Source organism: Lutra lutra, chromosome 1 (genome assembly GCF_902655055.1).
Source record: "Lutra lutra chromosome 1, mLutLut1.2, whole genome shotgun sequence".
Classification (NCBI taxonomy): Eukaryota; Metazoa; Chordata; class Mammalia; order Carnivora; family Mustelidae; genus Lutra; species Lutra lutra.
The window spans coordinates 3,556,360-3,575,714 of record NC_062278.1 but is presented as its reverse complement, the minus strand read 5'-3'; the positions used below and the strand labels follow the sequence as shown (position 1 = coordinate 3,575,714).

The window sequence follows — 19,355 nt, the reverse complement described above, 5'->3', positions numbered from 1 at the left end:
GGCAGGAAGGAGCCTCCAACAGTCCAGAAGGAACCATCCCTCATGGACGGGTACCCAAAGAGGCTCAGAGAAATGAGCAGACTTGGAGGAGGTGTGGCTCTCAGGAGGGCCTTTGAAAAGGCCGGAGATGTCCAAGCACATGTGTGTGCTGGTGAGGAGAGACCCTGGCTAATTTGGGCAGCTCTGGGACCCGGGTCCAGCCTTCCCTCCTCCAGGAGGCTGCCCTTGGAATGTCTCCTCCCCTCCCTGCAGGCCGTCCCCAGCTGGGATGACAGTCACCTGCAGCTGCTCTGGTGTGCGGCTCAGGGCAGGCATGGTGCCCGTAGGCTGCAGGGCTGTCTGTGGGACGGTGACGGGGAGACCAGCCACTGGCACTGCCAGCGCGCCAGGAGGGAGTGGGAAAGGTCATGTTCCTCTTCATTCATTCATTCATTCATTCATTCATCCACTGATCCACTCATCCATCCATCTACTCATTCATTCATCCATCCATTCTAGATCCTTCCTTCCTTCCTCCCTCCCATCCATCCATCGATCCATCCACTCGTCCATCCATCCATCCATTCTCCCGCCCTCTGCGTATACAACACACTTTAGTGAGTGTCTGCGCTGAGCCAGGTGCTGTCCTGATGGTTTCTTCAGTGTCCAAGAGCCCTCGCTCCCTTGGCTCCCATTTCAGTGAGGAAGACCACACAGATGTGGACAAATACCAAATGTGGGGCGGTGGTCGGCTTCCAAGACAAAGGGGAGTGATGGGAGGGGTGGCGCCCGGGGCTGTGGTCTTAGGTGTGGTGCCAAGGCAGGCCCCTGGACAGGGTGACCTTTGGGCAGAGACCAGAGTGAAGTCAGGTGTGAGCGTTCAAGGCAGGATTGTGCTAACACTCTCCAAAGCCACCGGCGTGTGGACCCAGGGCCTGCGGCTGCCCCTCTCACTACAGAAGGCACTTTCTGGATTCACTAAGGGTCTCGGGCTGGGGGTCGGTGGTGGATTATGTGGGGGAGCCGTGGCACAGCAAGGTCCTTGTAAGAGGGAGGCCAGAGGCCCAGAAGCAGGGAGAGGAGACGGTCAAGGGAAGCAGAGGGGGCACAGGGGCTGCGCACAGCTTTGAAGGTGAAGGGACCACTGGCCGCGGAGATGGTGAAAGGCAGGTCTGGCTTCTCCCCTGGAGTCTCCAGAAGGAGCACAGCATGGCCCACACCTGCCTCTTTGACTTCCGAGCTCCAGAGCACTAAGAGTGAATTTCTCTTGTTTTAAGCACTACATTTGTGCTAATTTGTTACGGCAGCTTCAGGAAACGCAGGCACTGAGTGAGGTCAGGCCCCAGCAGGCTGCATGCCTGATGGAGTCCAGGAACCAGCAAGTGGTGGGGACGGAGAGTGCAGAGGAGGGGACGGGGACAGGGGCAGGGCCAGGCAGGACCCCACCCTGCCCAGATGTCAAGGCCATGGAGATTCATAAGTCTTTATTCTGGAAACTTGTGGACAAAGAGAAGCCCAGAGAGGAGTGTCATGAACGTCCCCTGACCCTCGAGACCCTCCTTGCCCCTCCGACCCCGTCTGCTGCCTGCCCCCAGCCTCATTATTCCGAACCTCCTTCAACGTATCACTCCATCTGTCATACTCCACGATGTATCTGTAGGAGATGAAAGAGAGAGATTAAAAAAAACAAACAAAAAAAACCCCAAATACCAGATCATATCTTCCCTTAAAAACCCCAAACCACAGTTCCTTAATCTCATCAAACATCCAGTCTGTTGAAATCTCTCCCTGTCCCATCACCATCATAACTTTTGGATGGTTTGTTCGAATTGCAACGTGGGGGTTTCCCTCCACCTCTCTGTTTCTTCTCGTAATTGCTAGAGGATGCGGCACCCCCTCCCCCGGCTGAGTTTCCCATGAGCTGGGATCTGCTGACTGGCCCCCAGGGTCCCATCCTCTGGATTTTCTAAGCCACAGTTGGCTCTTCCTTTGGTGGCGCCTGGATCCCTGCATGTCGATGAAGCCAGTGGACTCCTTCCTAAAATGTTCCCAAGTGCTTCAAATACACGGATGCCAGAGCAGACTGACAGCGCCGAGACGAGCTGTTGAGATCTCATACCCCCAGATGGCGACTCAGCTGTCCCAAAGCATACTGTCCCCTCCCAGCCATTCGGCCAATGGTCCGTTGCTGGACTCGGCTGCTCTGTCTCCCCACCAGAAACCTTTGGGGAAGGCGGCAGGTGTGAGCCCTCAGGTCCCAGAGATTCCTGACGGAGCCAGGAGCACTTGCCTGCTCTGGCCCCGACGTCGTGGAAGACCCTTCCCTGCCACCTTCCGGTCCCCGTGCCCCCCCTTCACTGCCCAGGTTTCCCGAAGCACCTGCTTAGGAGTCCTTGACTCAGGGGGAGCCCAAACGGTCTTGTAGGCTAGGCGTGTCTTCACACGTTGATTGAATCATGGGGTTCAGCCGTGGGAGTGAGGAGCACAGGGGATGCTCGGAGAGACCACACTGTCCCGTGGTACGAGACTCTGGGGTTCCTGCGGGCACCCAGCTTGCAATCGAAGGAAAGTCTACGTTCTAGGTAGACGCGAGCGAGAGTTAAGATTCTTTCTCTCCTCTACATTGGACCCCCAACGTCTGCTTATGATCCCCATCCGGGTTAAGAACCCCTAACTCGGCAATGGGCATTAAGGAGGGCCCGTGATGTGATGGGCACAGGGTGTTACATGCAGCAGATGAGTCGCTGACTTCTGCCTCTGAAACTAATGATGCCCTAGATGTTGGCTAATTGGATTTTAATAAACTAAAAAAACAAAAAAACAAAAAACCAAGAACCCCTAATGCAGAAGTACCATCAGATTCAGACTCAGATTTGACCTTTGCTTGGCAGGACTCCCTCATACGCCGTAGGTGCCGTCCTGCTCTTCCGGTTTCTGCGGGCTTTGTGGCAGTGCAGAGCAAGCGGGACTTTTTTGGGACTGTCCTCTGAGGAAGACAGGACTGTGGAGGGTGCCCAGCAGCGGACTAGATGACCCGATGCACCTGTGTTCGGGTGCTGGGCAGAGAACAGACCAGGGGGTCATGGCAGACCCCGGATCCCATCTCTCTTTCCTTAGTGACGCAACTGGGAGTTTTACATGGCGATGTGCCCCGCAGCAAAGACTACGTTTCTCTACCTCCTTAGTGACTCACCGTAGCCGAAGAGAGAGAGCAGAAGTCTCCCCAGGAGCCAGGAAGGCTCTGCAAGGGTACTGGCTCTGCTGAGACCAGGGTGGTCATGGCCCCATGAGGGCCAAGGCCCTGTTCGCCATCCAAGCCACATGGTGACCTTGAGGTTAGACCCTAGCGATGGAGGAGTGAAGATGGAGGAAGAGCCTGGGCCCGAGCAGCCATGGATGTTCTCCATGTGAGGGGTACACCTGTGGGTTGGAGCCCAGTCCTGTGGGCTTTCCTCTCATGTGCAGCAGCTGATCCCACTCTAATGAGGTTGGGGCAGGACACAAAGCAGGGAGCCTGCAGGTTGAGTACCTGGGAGCAGCAGCTGGCGATGGGACAGCGGGTGTGGCGGGGACGGGCCTCCCCAGGACAACGGGGCACGAACTACAGGCCAGGCTTGCAGGAGAGAAGGCTGCAGGTCAGGGCTGTACCTTGTGATGGCTGGGACCTTCTCTCTGATGACACAGACTAGGGGCAGAGACAGCCCACTCCATGCGGCTGTGGAAACTTGGTTGTTCTGGAACCTGGTTTATTACTTTAACAACCGGCACCAACAGTGGAAGGTAGGGGCCCGTCTTGGTGGCCCAGCACCCTGTGTTTATTTCCCTTGCTCCCTGCCCAGTTTTTTACACTCTTGAAATCCTGCCGTCGACACAATCTTGTATCATGCTTTCTTCACTCACCATCACGTCATATAAAGTTTTATGGGAAGCCAACTCGTCTTCATCCTTAGGATTTTCGATGGTTGAGCAACACAGTGGTCCCTCTTATATGCAGTTTTGCTTTCCACGGGGTCATTTGCCCTCGGTCCACTGTGGCCATATGGTTCAAAGGTCAACGGTATGGTCTGAAGGTCAACAGTAGCCTAAGCCCAGGTCACAACATCTGTGTCTCACCCCCGTTCACCTCGTCCCATGGGCATTTTGTCATATCCTGTCATCACAAGAAGGGCGCACCCAGGGCAGTGAGATAGTTTGAGAGCAAGAGCGAGCGAGCGAGCACATCCACCCAACTTTCATTACAGCATGCTGCTAGAATTCCGCTTTCATGTCTCGTTACTCTTGCTAATCTCTTCCTGGACCTGGTTTGTAAGCTGAATCCTAGCATAGCAATGTAGATAGGCCAGCACATGGTCTAGAAGAAGGTACGTTTCTATCCGTGGCTCAGGCACCCGCTGCCTTGAGATGCCTCCCCCGCGGACAAGGGGGACCACGGCGATCGTCTTCTATAGCAGTGATATGAGGTTCTTTGCTGTTTTCCTTCAGGGGGTGCATTTAGCCTGTTTCCAACATTCTGCCCGGAGAACTGCAACTTTCATTAACGTTGTTAAGGAGCACATTGTAATCGCGGAGTCTGAATGAGTCACTTAATTCACACCCCCTTTTAAAGGGACAGAACAGCGAGGACCCTCCCTTTGTTCATAACAGACGAGAGCTACTTAGCACTTAACTATCCCCGGGCTTTTTTTTTTTTTTTTAAGATTTTTTTTTTTATTTATTTGACAGAGAGAGATCACAAGTGGGAGGAGAGGCAGGCAGAGAGAGAGAGAGGAGGAAGCAGGCTCCCCGCAGAGCAGAGAGCCCGATGCGGGACTCGATCCCAGAACCCTGAGATCATGACCTGAGCTGAAGGCAGAGGCTTAACCACTGAGCCACCCAGGTGCCCTCCCCGGGCTTTTTAATAAGAGATTTATGGTCTCACCTCATTTAGCCTGTAGAACGCCCCGCCCCCGGAGGCACCTGCCAGTGCCGGGCTCATCTTCCGAGGAGAAAGGCCAGGTGAGAAAAGGTAATTGTTGGTACGAGGTCTCTGAGCCAGTTCTAACGGACGAGCCGGTCCCGAGGCCGCCTTTCCTAGCGCGCTCTGGTGGGGGGGCCCTGCTCTGATCCTGGGTTGTCTGTGGGCCACGATGGTGCTTCTCACAGGGACAGCTGTGACAGGGTACATGTGGCCAGTGGCCATACCCGTTCCTCCCCCATCCGTGTGTAGGACCAGGATCTGACCAGCTCTCCAGGGCAATGGGGTTTAGTCTTTGCCATTACAGAGCCTGACTGGCGTGATGATTGAAGGTTCCTGTCCCTGACTCCTCCCTCTCTGCTGTGGGGAAGGGGCAGAGGCCACGAGCTGACGCTGGGAGGCGGGCTGATCCCCAGCACCACGTGAAGAGTGGGGGCGCCCGGGGTCAGTCCTCCTCCTGGAATGTTCCATCTCACAGCAGATGAAGCTTCACAGAGGGAGAAGGCCTGTCTCCTGGTCACTGCCAGTGAGTCTCAGTAAACAGTAGGCGCTCAACCAACATTTGTTGTTAGTGACGGAAAGGCAGGAGGGATGGTGGCTACTCCAAGAGTTCTTGGGTGTTAAAGAGATGCACCTGCCAGCCCCACTCCTGGCAACAGAACCCTCCTCCGCATCAGCACTACTCTCCCTGCGCAAACGTGCCCACAAGCTTTACACAGAACCCCGAGGGCCGTCCTTCCTCTCCTGCGCCGCGGCCTCCGGGAGCACGTGCTGAACAGTCAGCGAGCCGAGAAGGCGGGAGTACGGTAACCGAAGGTGCTCCGGCTCGCGATCTGAGATGACATCAGACTCTGATTACAGTTAGGAGCGTTGCCAGCCACACTGTGCCGTGTCACTCGGTGTCCTGGGTTGCAAGTTTCCTTCGGGATAAAGGATCACTTGGGGGCAAAACATCATGGGGAGAAGCTGCACCCCCGACCTCTCCTCTAACAGGCAGGAAAGACGAACGCAGTTTCCAGCTCCGAATGTCAGAGTGAATCCCAGCGGCTATGGGCAGCACCATATGGTTTCCACTTAGAGACCCGTGTGACTGAGCAGTGTGCTGGCCGGAGCTGGAGGTACGAACCCGCAGAAAACGCAGCACAAGTTTCAGCTGCTTTTCTTGGGAAATTAGTCATCCTATTAACGACACGCAGGGCAGCTGGATCCTTGCACAAAACAAAACCCGTCAGAAATCCCTCATGGCGACGCCTGGGTGGCTCAGTTGGTTAAGCAGCTGCCTTCGGCTCAGGTCATGATCCCAGCGTCCTGGGATCGAGTCCCACATCGGGCTCCTTGCTCGGCGGGGAGCCTGCTTCTCCCTCTACCTCTGCCTGCCACTCTGTCTGCCTGTGCTCGCTCTCTCTCCCTCTCTCTCTCTGACAAATAAATTAAAAAAAAAAAAATCTAAAAAAAAAAAAAAAAAAGAAATCCCTCATGGCTCCTGCCTGCTATTCTGGGAACACGGTCTGTTTTTAGGATCAGGTGGAACTGTGTTCAAGGTCACCCGTACTCCCTCTGACACGGCCTCCTTCCCAGTGGGAACCTCATAGCTACTCAGCTCCATGAAGAAATGTCTCCTGAACCCGGGGCTTGGCGAGGGCAGGGCTGCCGGCGGGAGAGGCAGCCAGGGCTGGCGAGAAGCAGCGGTTCTCCCATGCCAGTGCTCCTCACCGGCCGTCAGGGCTCTGACCGTGGGATGCTCAGAATCTTGGCTCGAATCCTCAGCATTTCTACCTTTACAAGCTTCAGGTGTCAAGCTGATAGGCCGGAAGGAAGAGAGAAGAGGCCACCCTGGGAGACCACGGGAAAGGCGGGATCTCCAGGGGCTCCAGAGATGGGTCAAGGTTGCCCAGAAGAAACGAGGGCCCAGACCCGCGGATGCACCCTGGCAAACATCAGGTCCTGGGTCTGGCTGATGGCCACCAGACAGGGGAGGCCTCAGGTTCTCTCGGATCACGCAAGGCCGAGAATTGAGCATTATTTTCTGGGGCCACATTTTAAGAGGAAGTCAGAAAACTAGCGGGTGATGAGAAGATGTCCTGTGACCGAAGGACGAAAATCCATGTCTGAGGGAAGACGGAGGGAAGGAGGCGAAGGACGATTTCCTCCAGGTCACAGAGGTGGGATCGGCCTGCCAGTGTTGAAAGGCGGCTGGCGGGCAGCGTCATCAAATCTTCTGGCATGTGCCATGGTCCTGCCAGTCGAGACCTTGACGGCTCTAGGAGGAATAGCTCAGTTCCTGGAAGGCAGTGACAGAGCAGCACAGGCCGGGTGCTGGAAACCACAGCACCCGGCCCTGTCCCAGCTCTGGGGACAGAAGTCCAGAGCCGGTGTCCCCAGGGCCCAGAGGGGAGCGGAGGCAGGTGTCCCTCCAAAGGTTGGCAGAATCCACGCCGTGCAGGTGCATGCTCGAGAGAGGGCTCTCCGTCCCTGCGGCTACACCGGGCAGAGGGATCACGGGACCCTACGGCCATCCGATTTTGAATGTTCTGAGGACCCTTCTCACTGTTTCCAGGGTCTCTGTGCCGCCTTCCCACCAACGGCGTGGGAGGCTCCCCTCTGTCCACGTCTGGCCAGTGTCTTATTGCTTGTGGCTTTGATTTTAGCTGTTCGGATGGATGCGAGGTGGGATCTCACTGTGGTTTTGATCTGCATTTCCATGATGACCAGGGACGGTGAGCACTTTTTCGTGTGTCTGTTGGCCATCCGGATGTCTTCTTTGGAGAAATGTCTGCTCGGATCCTTGGCCCGTATTTTAATTGGATTGTGTAGGGTTTTTTGTTTTCTTGCTATTGGATTGTAGGAGTTCTTCCTGCGTCTTGGATATCGGCCCTTCTCAGATGTGTGATTGGTGAATGTCGTCTCCCATCCCAGAGCCTCACCTTGTGGACAGTCTCCCTTGCTGTGCCGAAGTGTTTGGTCTTCGTTTCCCCTTTCCCTGTGAATTTCGCGTTGGTTCGCTGATCTTCCGTGTCCCACAGGCTGCCCTCCCATCCGGGACTACGCCATCCTCAATGTCACCAGCAGCAGCTTTCGGGTGTCTTGGAGTTTAAATTCTACCCGGCGCCGCCCTTTCCACATGCGGGTTTACAAGGGGGAGGAGCTCGTCTGGAGCTCCAGGACTGCGGGGAGGACCCTGCAGGTGGCGGGGCTGGAGGCCGGAGAGCTGTACACGGTAAAGACCAGCTACCAGGCGTGCGGGGCCAATGTCACCGCCACGTTGGCCGTCAGAACAGGTAAGCACGCGCTCCACTCGGTACCTGTGCGTCTTGGTCCCGCCTTTGTCCTGTTGGCCGAGAGATTCACATCCTCCTTCACCTGGTTCCCAGGGCAGGACAGGGCAGGGCGTCACCTTCCTGGTGGGGCTGTGGGGGCTCCACGTCCTCGGGGCGGGGCCGTGGCGGCTGTCTGTGCTCTCCGCGGCTCCCCTTGTGCCCTTACATCTCGTCCTGTCCCGGGGGCTCACTCTCACACCTGATGGGACCTTGGCGAGCCCATCATCTAGTTAGAAGGACTTAGAAAGCAATCAGAGAGCACAGAGAAAAAAGTGTAATAAAGTAAAAGTGGCAGCGATCTTCATGGCCTGAAAGAGCTTTCGTGACACTGAGTTCCCATGACTGAGTCCCCAAACCAGAGCGAGTTTCACGTGAAATCCTCTTGGACCTGCTTCCTCTCCCACGTGACGCACCCGACAAGCTAATGCTGTCCCCACTAGAGGGTCCGCAAGGCAGCCTGCTCTCACCCAAACGATCACGTTACAGGTGGGAACCGGGGATCCCGTTCCGGAGAGGGCGGCTGGTGTGGCCAAGGGGCTCTGCATCTGGCTCAGGTCCAGCACTGGGGGCGGTGTCCTAGGCTGGCCGCTGGCTGGGAATGGTGGGGCTCCCAGACATGCTGGTCCGGGGACAGTGCGCAGAAATCACTGTGTGGGAGACCCTGTGGGTATGTTTCTCATAGAGACGAGTGCCAATGACCGTAGCAGTGAACGAGAGAGGGATGGAATGAGCAGGCCTTTGAGGACATGAGCTTGTACCCCTTGTGAGCCGATCGGGGGGCTGACTCTTGCTAAATTGTCACAGCTCATAGCATGGGTACCCAGAGGACGCCCCACCAGCCCCAGGCAAGAAACACACAAACCGTGGTATATGAGGGTGCTGATTTTGGGGCAGGGAGCACCCCATCTGCTCATTCCCTCTTCCATGTGCAGCAGGGAGTAAGTGGAGGGAGCACTCTGCTCCCTAGGTCATCCCAGGAATGAGGGCGCACCCCAGTGCTCCCCGTCCCTGGCTCGCCACTGTCCCTTGTCACCTGCTCCCTCCCCAGCTCCTCTCAGGACAATGTACGGAGCAACTTCATGTCCATCAGGATGTGCCCTGGGAATTGACCCACCTGTGCCCTCAGGAAAGTTCCAGAAGACTCCCGAGATGCCAGCCCCTTCTCTCCCCAGCCTTGGTTTTCTTCTCCTTCTCCATATTGTCAAAATGCCGTCATGGGCACACTGCCCTTCTAAGGAGCCTGGTTCACTTTCGAGGCTCTCTAGCACATTAATTCGGCCATGCTAGGAGCCGGCCGCCTTGGGAGACGGTGGGCATGATGGCCGCAGTGCGTACAGAGCCTCACGGAGAACCCAGGTTTCCCGGGCACAGGTGGACATGCCCTTCCGGGGTGCTGCGCGTTGTGGGCAGGGTCGAGGCTGACATCACAGGGACTCCGGCTGACCTGAGCTAGAAACACACGGTACACAAGCTGGTGACGTTTCCGTGGCCCGTTGAGGCGTGTGACACCATGGGATAAACTGCGCCTCCGGCCCAGGCTCGCTCTTCCGGGGGGAATGGCTATTGGTTGTTGGAGAAGCAGAGACGCAGCAGGACCTGCCCTGGATGTGGGTCTCACTCTGGTGATGAAAGAGACGCGTGTCCCCCGTCCCGTCGTAGTTTCCAGCTTTGCTTATGCCCAAGCGAAGGGTGGCTCCCTCGCAGGGTGACCGCCCCGATGGTTTGCGGGGACAGAATAGGTTCCCCAGGTGGGACTTCCGGTGCACACCCCTGGAAAGTTCTGGGTGAATGGGGGCCATTGGTCACCGAGGACCAGGGCCTAGATGGGGTCCGGCGTGAGGGCTTGGCTGGCCGTGTGTGTGAATGGGGCGGGAAGGTGGGGTGACGGCTGCGGGAGGGGCCTTCAGACCCCACCTGTGGTGGCTGAGTGTGGTCCCCGCTGGTGGGGGACAGCGGCTCCTGTCCCGCCCGCCCCTGCTCTGACCGAGAAGTGGCGAGTGTCGGGAGGCTCCTTCCTTCCGTGTCCCCCACCACAGCTCCCCGAGTAGGACTCCTGCCTCCATCTGTCATGGAGGACATGACAAACGTCCCCGCAGAAGAAGAGCCTTTCAGGGGGACAGGGACCGCATGGCGTGGGACGGCGCACCACCGACTGCTCGTGTGTGCTCCTGCTGTTGCAGATGCCCGCATCTTCCGGGTCACCGTCAGGGTCCTAAACCGCACCGCGACGGACGAGCTGCGCAGCCGTAGCGGCCCGGAGTACCGGGACTTCTCCCGACAGCTGCTCAGCGAGGTAACGCGGAACGCAGACGCGGTGCCCCGTGGGGGTGTCCGAGCGAGACGCCCGCCCGCTCCAGCTCCGGGGCCCCTTCTCTGTGCCTGCGCCGCCGCAGTCCAGACCCCGCACTAATTCCCGGGCGCTCCAGGCCACGGGCACTGGATCTGGGTTTGGGGCAGCCGCCCTTGGAACCATGCTTTGGTTCAAATGGGCCCTTGCTGGTGTGCCTTCCCTCCGGGGGCCCTGGGTGTCGATCTGTCTCCCGGTGCTGGAGCCACTTCTCTGGGGAGGCCTTCACCAGGGACCACGACCTCCGTCCCTCCCTGTGCCTCCCCCGGGACAGCGGCGCGCAGCCCGGGAGCACCAGGCCAGTGGCCAACGCTGTCTACCCTTGGGTGACGGGCCAATTAGGGAGAGAGGGACTTGCTATGATGCTGAGAACTCTAGGACTGGTCTGAGAGTTTATCCTTCTGCAAACTGACAAGTTAGTTGGCTCCTGTCAGGGTTCTGGGGGCAGAGACCGAGGACTTTATCCCCCCAGCAGGGCGGGCAGCGGGAGCATCACGCTAGTGACAGCTCCCACTGCCCCGCAAGTCCCACCAGGCTGACGTGGAGGGGCGCGGGGATGGGGCGCACGCTGTGGGTCTGCGTCACAGCCGAGGAACCCCGAGCTCAGGGAAACTGAATCTCGTAAAAGGCTGAAGGAAAATCTGCCTAAATGTTGCCCCAGGACGAGACACTATCTTTGCGGCAGCCGACGTGATGCGATCTGCCCTTTGCTCTGCTCTCTCTGGAGGCCGTTAACCCCATGAACGTCTTGGACGGAGACTTTGGACGTTAGCACCTCTGCTGGCAAGACGTGTAGCTCTGGGGCTGACGGAAAGCGGGTGTCTCTCCGCATTCACCTGCCTGGTGATCCTCGCACATGCGCAGGCATGGTGTGGGGGCAGGGCAAGGCTGGCCTCCTGTGCTGGGCACCTGCTTGCCCACGTGTCTCCTTGGGGACCCAGCCAGTAAACAGGGGCAGCTCCAAGAAGCCACTCACTGTCAGTCTGGCTCACACACGTTACCTGTGCACCGATTTCCGGGCACACAGAGGGGACGGTGCGTCTCCTGCTCTGTGGTGGGGAACCCAGTTGTCGGTTTCCATGGATTCTCACAAAGCCCGACCTGGCCCAGCCTGGCTGTCCCAGGGGAGGCCTGACTGGGGTGCGGGGAGCCGGGGCATCTCTGTTTGCCCCAAGAGGCTGGCGGCTGGACACCTCCTCTTGGTTGCAAAGGGGACAGATTCTGTGCCCCGACTGTCGGTCCCATGGGAGGACACTGATGGAGACATCTGTTGTCTCTTCTTGGCCAGGTTGAAAACTCCCTCCCGCCGGCGCTGTCCGACCTGCACAGGAGAGGGAAGCTGAGGCTGCGGGTCGTCTCTCTCTGGGCCGGAAGCGTGGTGGTGACGCTCAGGCTGACGGTTCAGGACCCCGAGTTCCCCGTGGGAGTCTCCACGCTCGTCCCCATGCTCCCACCTCTGCTGGCCAGCACGGTGTTCCAGATCGACCCGCGGGGGACGCGCGTGCAAGGTCGGTTCCCCTCCACACCCAGGCCTGGCCGGGCCACGTCTTTCAGGTGCACGTTTATTGTAAAAGGTTGATCAAGTGCATGAACCCGTTTCCTTATTCCGCGTTCCAGCATGGGGTCCAGAAGCCCGCCCACGTCCCACACCTCCTTGCTCTGGGTGGGAGAGGGACCCCAGCGCCCGGGGAGCTCACTCCCACAGATGGCCCGGAACCTAAGGTGGGGCGGACCCAGAGGACGCTGGAGGGGATGGGCACTGGGGGCTGACTCTGTCAGGGCCCAGCCCCACCACCACCATGCCACCTGCTCACGCAGGCGTCTAGTTCCTTGGCCCAAATGTTATGTAATTTTACTTGATGTTGCCTTGAGGCAGGAAGTCACAGATTGGGGGAGAGGGAGAGACCCAGAGACAGAGAGACAGGAGGGTGGGCGGAGACGGGGAGGAGAGAGAGTCAGAGATAGAGGTAGACAAGGGAGAAACAGAGATATAGACGGGGAGAGACAGAGATAGGGACAGAGATATGGAAATAGAGACAGGGGTAGAGACAGAGAGACAGAGACAGACAGAGACATAGAGGCAGAGACAGAGAGATAGTGAGATAGAGACAGAGAGACAGAGAGTCAGAGAGGTAGAGATGGAGGCATGGAAAGAGACAGAGACAGAGAGACAGAGGTAGAGACAAACAGAGATGGAGACAGACAGAGTGATAGAGACATGGAAAGAGACAGAGACAGAGAGTGAGAAAGAGGCCGTGAGACACAGACACAGGGAGAGCCGCTGGCGTGTAAGGAAGTCCTTGCCGCTCAAACCTGGAGACAAAACTCTGCGAGCGAGAACTCTGGCAGCCTGCCTGGGGCCCCGGGGGTCCGAGAGTGAGCTGCCCTCTCCTTCGAGCTCGGTCACCTTCTGGCTTGCCGTTCCAACCTCCCCCCCGGCCCAAGGATGCAGGGAAGGAAGGCCGTGGGACGGTCACATCTGAAGTCAGGCCTGCTTAGCCTGCCCGCTTAGCCTGGGGTCGCTCTGTCACTCACTCTCAGGGACGGGGAAGCCAGCGGTCCCCTGCGCAGGGGACGCCTGCTTACCTGGGCTCAGGGACGGCGTGCAGGGAGGCATGGGGCGCTCTGTGGGTGGGTCCTCAGCGGGCACCCTCAGGGTCCTCCTGAGACCAGGTCCGAGCCATCTCCAGGTGACCCAGCCAGTCCCTACGTGCTGTTTCCCAGCCCTGTCCCTATGCATCAGGCACTGGGTGACACTGGATCTTAGCCAATGTGTTGAGTGGTAGCCCCCAAAAGAAACGTCCACCTAGAACCTCAGACTTTGGAAGAGGATCTCTGCAGATAAAATTAAGGTAAGGATCTGAGATCGTCCCGGATCAGGGGTTTCCAGCCCATCTAGTGGCTTGCGGGGTCTGAGAAGTGATGCAGAGGGAGAGGAGGCACCTTTGTCACTCATGTTCTAGGGTTTTAGCAGGTCATGTTCTGTGTCCCCGTGAGGTTCCAGAAGCCTCTCCACAATTAGGAGCCCCCCCCCCCCCAGGCTCTCACCCTGCAGGCTCCCTGCCCCATGGTGGTCTGTTTGCTGAGGAGCCATTGTGGGAGGCCCTCCAGAGCCGGGACCCCTCTTCTGCCCAGTGATGGGCGGGGGGATGCCAGACCCCGTACAGGGTCTTCTGACTCAGTGACCGCTGGCTGCTGTCACCAGGGCTGGCAGGCACAGCCCCCACTCTGGCAGGTAGCCCAGGCCCAGGTCCTCCCCAAGAGCGCCCCAGCCCCGCAGGCGGGGGCCTAGAGGAGAAGCACACACGAAGCGGCGGGAGTGCTGAGCCACAGGCCAGAAAGCCCCTCCTCTGTGGCTTGCATAGAAATGCTGTTGTTGGCGGCCTCGGAGCATTCCTGGTGACTGGGGGCTCTTGCTTGCCATGAGTCAACACGTCCCAGCAGCGTGGGGGGTCACGTTATCATGACTTCAGCTTCTCCCCAAGGCCCATCTGTTGGGGAGGGAGTCACTGGGTGGCCACGTGTCCTTGGTCTTGCTCCAGGAGGGCGTGTCTCTCAGTCAGCTGCACCGGTTCCTAGGAACCGCACCCTCCGGGAGACCGCCCACCCTGGCCCCGGCAGCAGGGCTGGCGGGAGCAGAGCGCGGCCCCTCGCGCAGGGCCCCTGCCCGAGTCCTCGGTGGGCATGTCCAGAAGGAGCCGATGCCACCTGGCAGCTCTCACCGAAGACCCGCCTCCTCCCTGTGAGCTCCGGATCCACCCGGCCTCGGGCTTTCATGCAGGGCCCAGCAAAGCCGTTGCAGCCGGACATGGGCTTACCTGCTGGCTGCGTGCCGGGGAGCCGAGGCTGGGAGGTTCACCCCAACTGAAAATAGCTACCAGGTGTTCAGCGGTGGGAGCTCCGGTCTGGGCCGTGGGACCTGTGGTCTCCTCGGGTCCCCACCGCCCGGCCAGCCTGGGCTCCGTCCCTGAACCTGCTCGAGCTGCCTGCAGGCTGGCGGGGGACAGGGCTCCAGGGAGACGGGTCTATGCAGGAGACGGGTCTGGGGCGTGGGGGGGGGGTGACTGTCACAACAGCTGCTGCGTCTGCTGGTCTCGGGGAGCTGTTTCCTTGAGCTTCCGTGAAGATCGCGTGAAGCAAAACCGAGAACCACAACCGGAGCGGACGGCGCGTGCAGGCAGTTTTCTCTGTGCGAAGCTGAACACGTGCCCTGTCTTGACTTCAGTCCAGGCCAAATCCAGGCTCCTCTGGCTCACCGAGCACGGGTCGGGCACTTCCGCCTACAGCTCCGGGGGGACCCAGTACAGAAGGGTGCGTGCACGGGCCACCCAGCGCACCCTAGTGGGTGACCAGCCTGCTCCACCAGCCGAGGTGACTCCGTTCCCCACCACCTGCTCCCCTGGGGCGTGTGGGACGGGCAGTGACCTGAACGATGGACCCTGGGGCATGGGAATGCCATTCCCCCAGCTGGAGATATTTATTCCTTGAGGTTTATCACATGTATTACACGTAGCCCCTCGTCAATCAGTGTCAAAACGCAGGAGACCATCTCATGTTTCCTTACGAGAGTGGGGGTGACAGTCCCCCGGGGGACCAGAAGAGGGGATTGGAGAAGGAGGGAGAAGGAAGGGAATGGGGGTCCCCGTGAGCCTAGTCTCAGTGTGTGGCTGATGCTGGTCCTGGCGGCCGCTGGTTGGAAATTCCTGGGCTATGGTGCACGTGGTACTTGAGCAAGTGGGTAGGGATGGGCGGCCCTGGGGGGTGGGGTTGACTCGCTTACCTAACCCTCTTCCTTGCTCAGCTCAGAAGGGTTCCCAGGGACATGGGGCATTTGGGATTTTCAGTGTCCCCGACCAGGGAGGAGGTGTTCGAGGGCCGTTCCTATCTGTGTCGCTGAAAGTCCGCGTCACACTTAACCAGACTCCCGCGGGCTCGGTCTCTTTTCTTTGCTGAAGTGCTAAGGGTTAGGGGTGTTGGTGCGTCGCGGAGAAGGGCAAGTGTCCCTCCTTGGGGGCCTGGGGAAAAAGAATAAATAAGAGAGGATTATATTCACACTTCTGGGTGCTAATTGCTCCAAAAGGAACCAAGAGTCCCTAATCTTTGCCCGTGAACCAGCCAGCCAGCAGTGAAGGTTGACACAGGCAGGTGGGCTGTCTTGGGTCAGGGACAGGCTTCCGAGGATGGCTCTGCCCAGGGCCTGCCTCCCGGGGCCGCCGGATGCCAAGGGCACGCCCCTGACTCCCGCCTTCATCCCTCAGACTGCCGCTTGGGAAGAACTCTGCCCCGTTGCTGTTCTGTTTTCCCAGTAGCCCCCAGCCGTTTCTCACCGGCTCCTGATTCTCTTCCGCCCGCCCAGCAGATTGGGACGAGTGTGCAGAGGGACACGACTGCTCCCCCGCCGCCCAGTGCATCAACCTGGAGGGCTCCTACACCTGTCGGTGCACGATGGTCAGGGACGCCGACCCCTCCCGCGCCGGCCGGGCCTGCGAGGGTGCGCCCCTGCCCGGGGACCTGATATCCCATAGCCTTTCTAATGCCCACAGGTTGCTGTCCTGCACGCTTTCCTTAGTCATGTAATGACTGCGGACAGTGGCCAGCACCGAGCCCTACGCTGAGCGCAGATCTAGAGAAACTGCTCGTTTGCACACGGGCCGGGGGTGTATCTGGGGCTCAGGAGCCTCCCAGCTGGTGCTCACTCGTGGCCCATCAGATAGGTCTCCTTTACCGAATGGAAAGGCCCTGCCTCCCCCTCTGAGAGCACGTGGGGGGCTGCGGACAGGGGCCCTGCTACATATTCATAATCCCATAATCCCCAATGAGACAGCCCATGTCCCCACTTGGGGCCCACCTGGGGACCCCCCGCCCAAGGGGGGCATTGGGAGCGTTTTTGAACCAGACGTCCCCTCTGAGAGTGGACGTGTGTATCGGCAGGTGACGTGATGAACCCCGTGGAAGGTGACCTGCCTCCGGCAACAGGCGGAACAGCCCTTGGCCGGGAGACTCCCGCCTTGTGGCCCAGCCCTGGGCACCCCTGGGGCACCCCTGCTGCAGGCCAGACCCAGACCGCAGGGCCCCCACCCAGGAATGGGGGCAGCGGCGTGGTCAAGCAGGACAGGAACAGCACAGGGCAAGGCATGGACGAGATGCCCAGCGTGGCCCAAGGCCTGGTGACCGGCCAGTGGACAGCTAGCAGGACTCCCGGGACAATCCCCAGCTCCCCTCCTAGGACCGTGAAGGGCTTGCTGGACACCTCTGGATGGTTAGCAAGAAACTCCAGCATGGAACCGTCCTTCTGGCCCACCCCTAGCGAGGGCCCCACAGACCACATGGAGTGGCACACCAGTGTCCCCACTTGGAATACACCACCAGCGCCTCCGGGCCCCACAGAGCCACGCGACTTGGACTCTGGGCCCTCCATTCCCCCTGACCTGCCCTCAGCTCACACTGCTGAGTCTCTGAAGCTTGCGGCCTGTGGTGAGTGCCTCGGGTGGCGTGTCCTGGGGCACATGGGCCCTGAGGCCCCAGCACAATGGGAACTGTTGAGTTCCGGTTGGCAAAGGCTCACCCATCATTGAGTCAAAGACCTTTGCGAAGAGTCAGGGGCGTGGCTCACTGTATGGCCGGGCCAAGCGGGCAATGGCACAACCGCATCCCTGCCGGTGGCTTCTGTCTTGTTAGGATGGGAGCCTGGTCCCCGTGTGTTCTCTAGGCCTCTCCTCCCTGTCCCCAAGGCTTCTAGCCACCCAGAGCAGAAGCAGGAAGTTGGGCATTGGGAGGGGGCAGGGTGGGGAGGGGGCGTGTGTCTTATCAAGCACTGTGGGACATCCCCCAGAAGTGTTGGACACCCCGACATCTCCACACCTCCCCTTGAGCACAGTCTCCCCGAGCCCAGTGCGAGCCCCCCGCTGTGTCGACCCCCAACAGTTGCGCTTACACCACACGGAGGGCTTAGCCCATTGCCAAGGTCCTGGGGCAGCACTGTGGGAGACAGTCCTGTGTAGGAAAGGGGCCTGGCCACACTGCTCCCACAGAGGAGGCCACGCTTGGCATCTCCGTGAGGCCACTGCGCTGGCCCAACCCTTTCCGTGTGCAGACAGAACTAATGGTCAGATGTTGCTCCGTCAGTGTGTTCCCTCTGCTTAGCGGTATGGGTCCCAGGATAAGAGTAAAGCCCCAGCAAGCCAGTGCTGTCAGGCACCCCCGGGATCACCCTGAAGAAACGACCCTGTAGCCAGCAGGGGCCACTTCTGCTGACCCCTGCATGTGTCTGCTAGGGGGTGGAGGAGCACCCCTTCTGGAAGAGCCACTCAGAATCTGCTCAGGACGTTTACTTTGGGGGAAGACCAGGGACCTCAGTGGCAGAGAGGACCCCATACTGGAAGGGGCAGGAGTGCTGTCCCAGTGAGTCTGGGGCTCAGGAGGGCTGTCTTGGGAGCAGGCACCGCACGCACGGCTAGCAGGAGGGGACTTCGTAGGACTTCCCCGGGCTGGCGTCCCCGGATGCCCTCTCGTGTCCCCGAGCGGTGTATCTGATGTTCACATTTGGTGAGGCTTCTCTGGTCCTCTCTCCTCCGAACTGGATTAATTTCAATCTTCTCGGTGTTTATGTCCCCTTCATAGTTCCCGGCCCCATCGAAAGGGTCACCGTCTCCGATGTGACCAGCACCAGCTTCCACGTGGTGTGGGCGGCGGATCTCACCCTGCACCCCACCTTCCAGCTCACCCTGGTCCCCGCGCGGAGCCCCGCGGTGCACCTGGAGACCCAGAACGCGAGCCTGACGCTGTCGGGACTGGAGCCGGGCGTCCTGCACCTGGTGGAGATCACGGCCCAGGCCTGTGGGAGAGGAAGGGCCCGGGCCCGCCTGAAAGTGAGGACAGGTAACCGGTTTCAGAGGCGCTCGTTGCTGCTTGTTCTTAAAAGGAGGGAACGGGCGTGGGAACGACTTTCAGCAGCACGTTCGGCACAGAGGAGCAGCGTTCCTTTGCCAGGGGCTGGGGTCTGCCCTCTCGTCGGCCCGGGAATGCCTGACTCTGGTCCCACGGGGCTGCTTGGGAAAGGCGCAGGGCAGACCTTGGGCAACACGGGGACGCAAAGCGCTCAGGACTGCCGGTGGAGGGGACCGCCTCGGGAGACTCGGGCGGGCGGTGCCGGTGTGCTGAGTGTTCGGCAAGCTCTCTGGCTGGTCCCGCTCTCCGCAGACCTGGACTTGGCTTCTAGGAGGGACCGATAGATACTGGGGAGTCAGACTGTTGGACAGCTCGGCTCTCACAGTCCTGATCGCTGTGCGTCCGGAGAAATCCCTCGTTTCTCCTCCTTTGCTCCCATCATCCAGATGTTTTCCTGAATGTCTAACTTGCTCGAACAGCCGCGGGCTGGCTGATGTTGCAAATGGGTCCTCAGACCTTGGGCAGCGGCCTCAGGGCTGATGGTAACATTCCCCAAGGTGGGAGACACAGCCCTTGGGGATGCCAGTAAGAAGAGCATAGGGCTTCTGTCTGTGTCCCTTGAAGTACGGATTCGCTGTGGGCTGGGAGATCAGAGGGAGGACGCTGTGCAAGGACGTCCTCTGGCAGGTTCATGGTGAGCCTCCGGAGAAGGGGTGGTCAGTGTCGGCCACCAGTCAGGTTGAGCCTGTACTGGGCTCAGCATCTCTGTGGCCTTGGACTGTCTCACCCGCTGGAGGGAGAAGCCCCCTGTGGGCATGAGACTCATACCTGGGGCGGGTCTGTGTCCCTTTTCACCTGGACACCTATGCAC

The 19,355-nt window shown here is 59.3% G+C and overlaps 1 protein-coding gene across 1 annotated transcript in view; it reads left to right on the top strand.

Moving 5' to 3' along the window:
• UMODL1 (uromodulin like 1) overlaps positions 1–19,355 on the top strand; it is a 61,487-nt gene that overhangs the window by 16,378 nt on the left and 25,754 nt on the right. The window contains exons 8-13 of the mRNA XM_047708591.1: positions 7,957–8,211; positions 10,431–10,543; positions 11,886–12,105; positions 15,957–16,088; positions 16,529–17,071; positions 18,218–18,475. Coding sequence (XP_047564547.1) covers positions 7,957–8,211; positions 10,431–10,543; positions 11,886–12,105; positions 15,957–16,088; positions 16,529–17,071; positions 18,218–18,475 — 1,521 coding nt within the window. The remainder of the gene's footprint in view (positions 1–7,956; positions 8,212–10,430; positions 10,544–11,885; positions 12,106–15,956; positions 16,089–16,528; positions 17,072–18,217; positions 18,476–19,355) is intronic.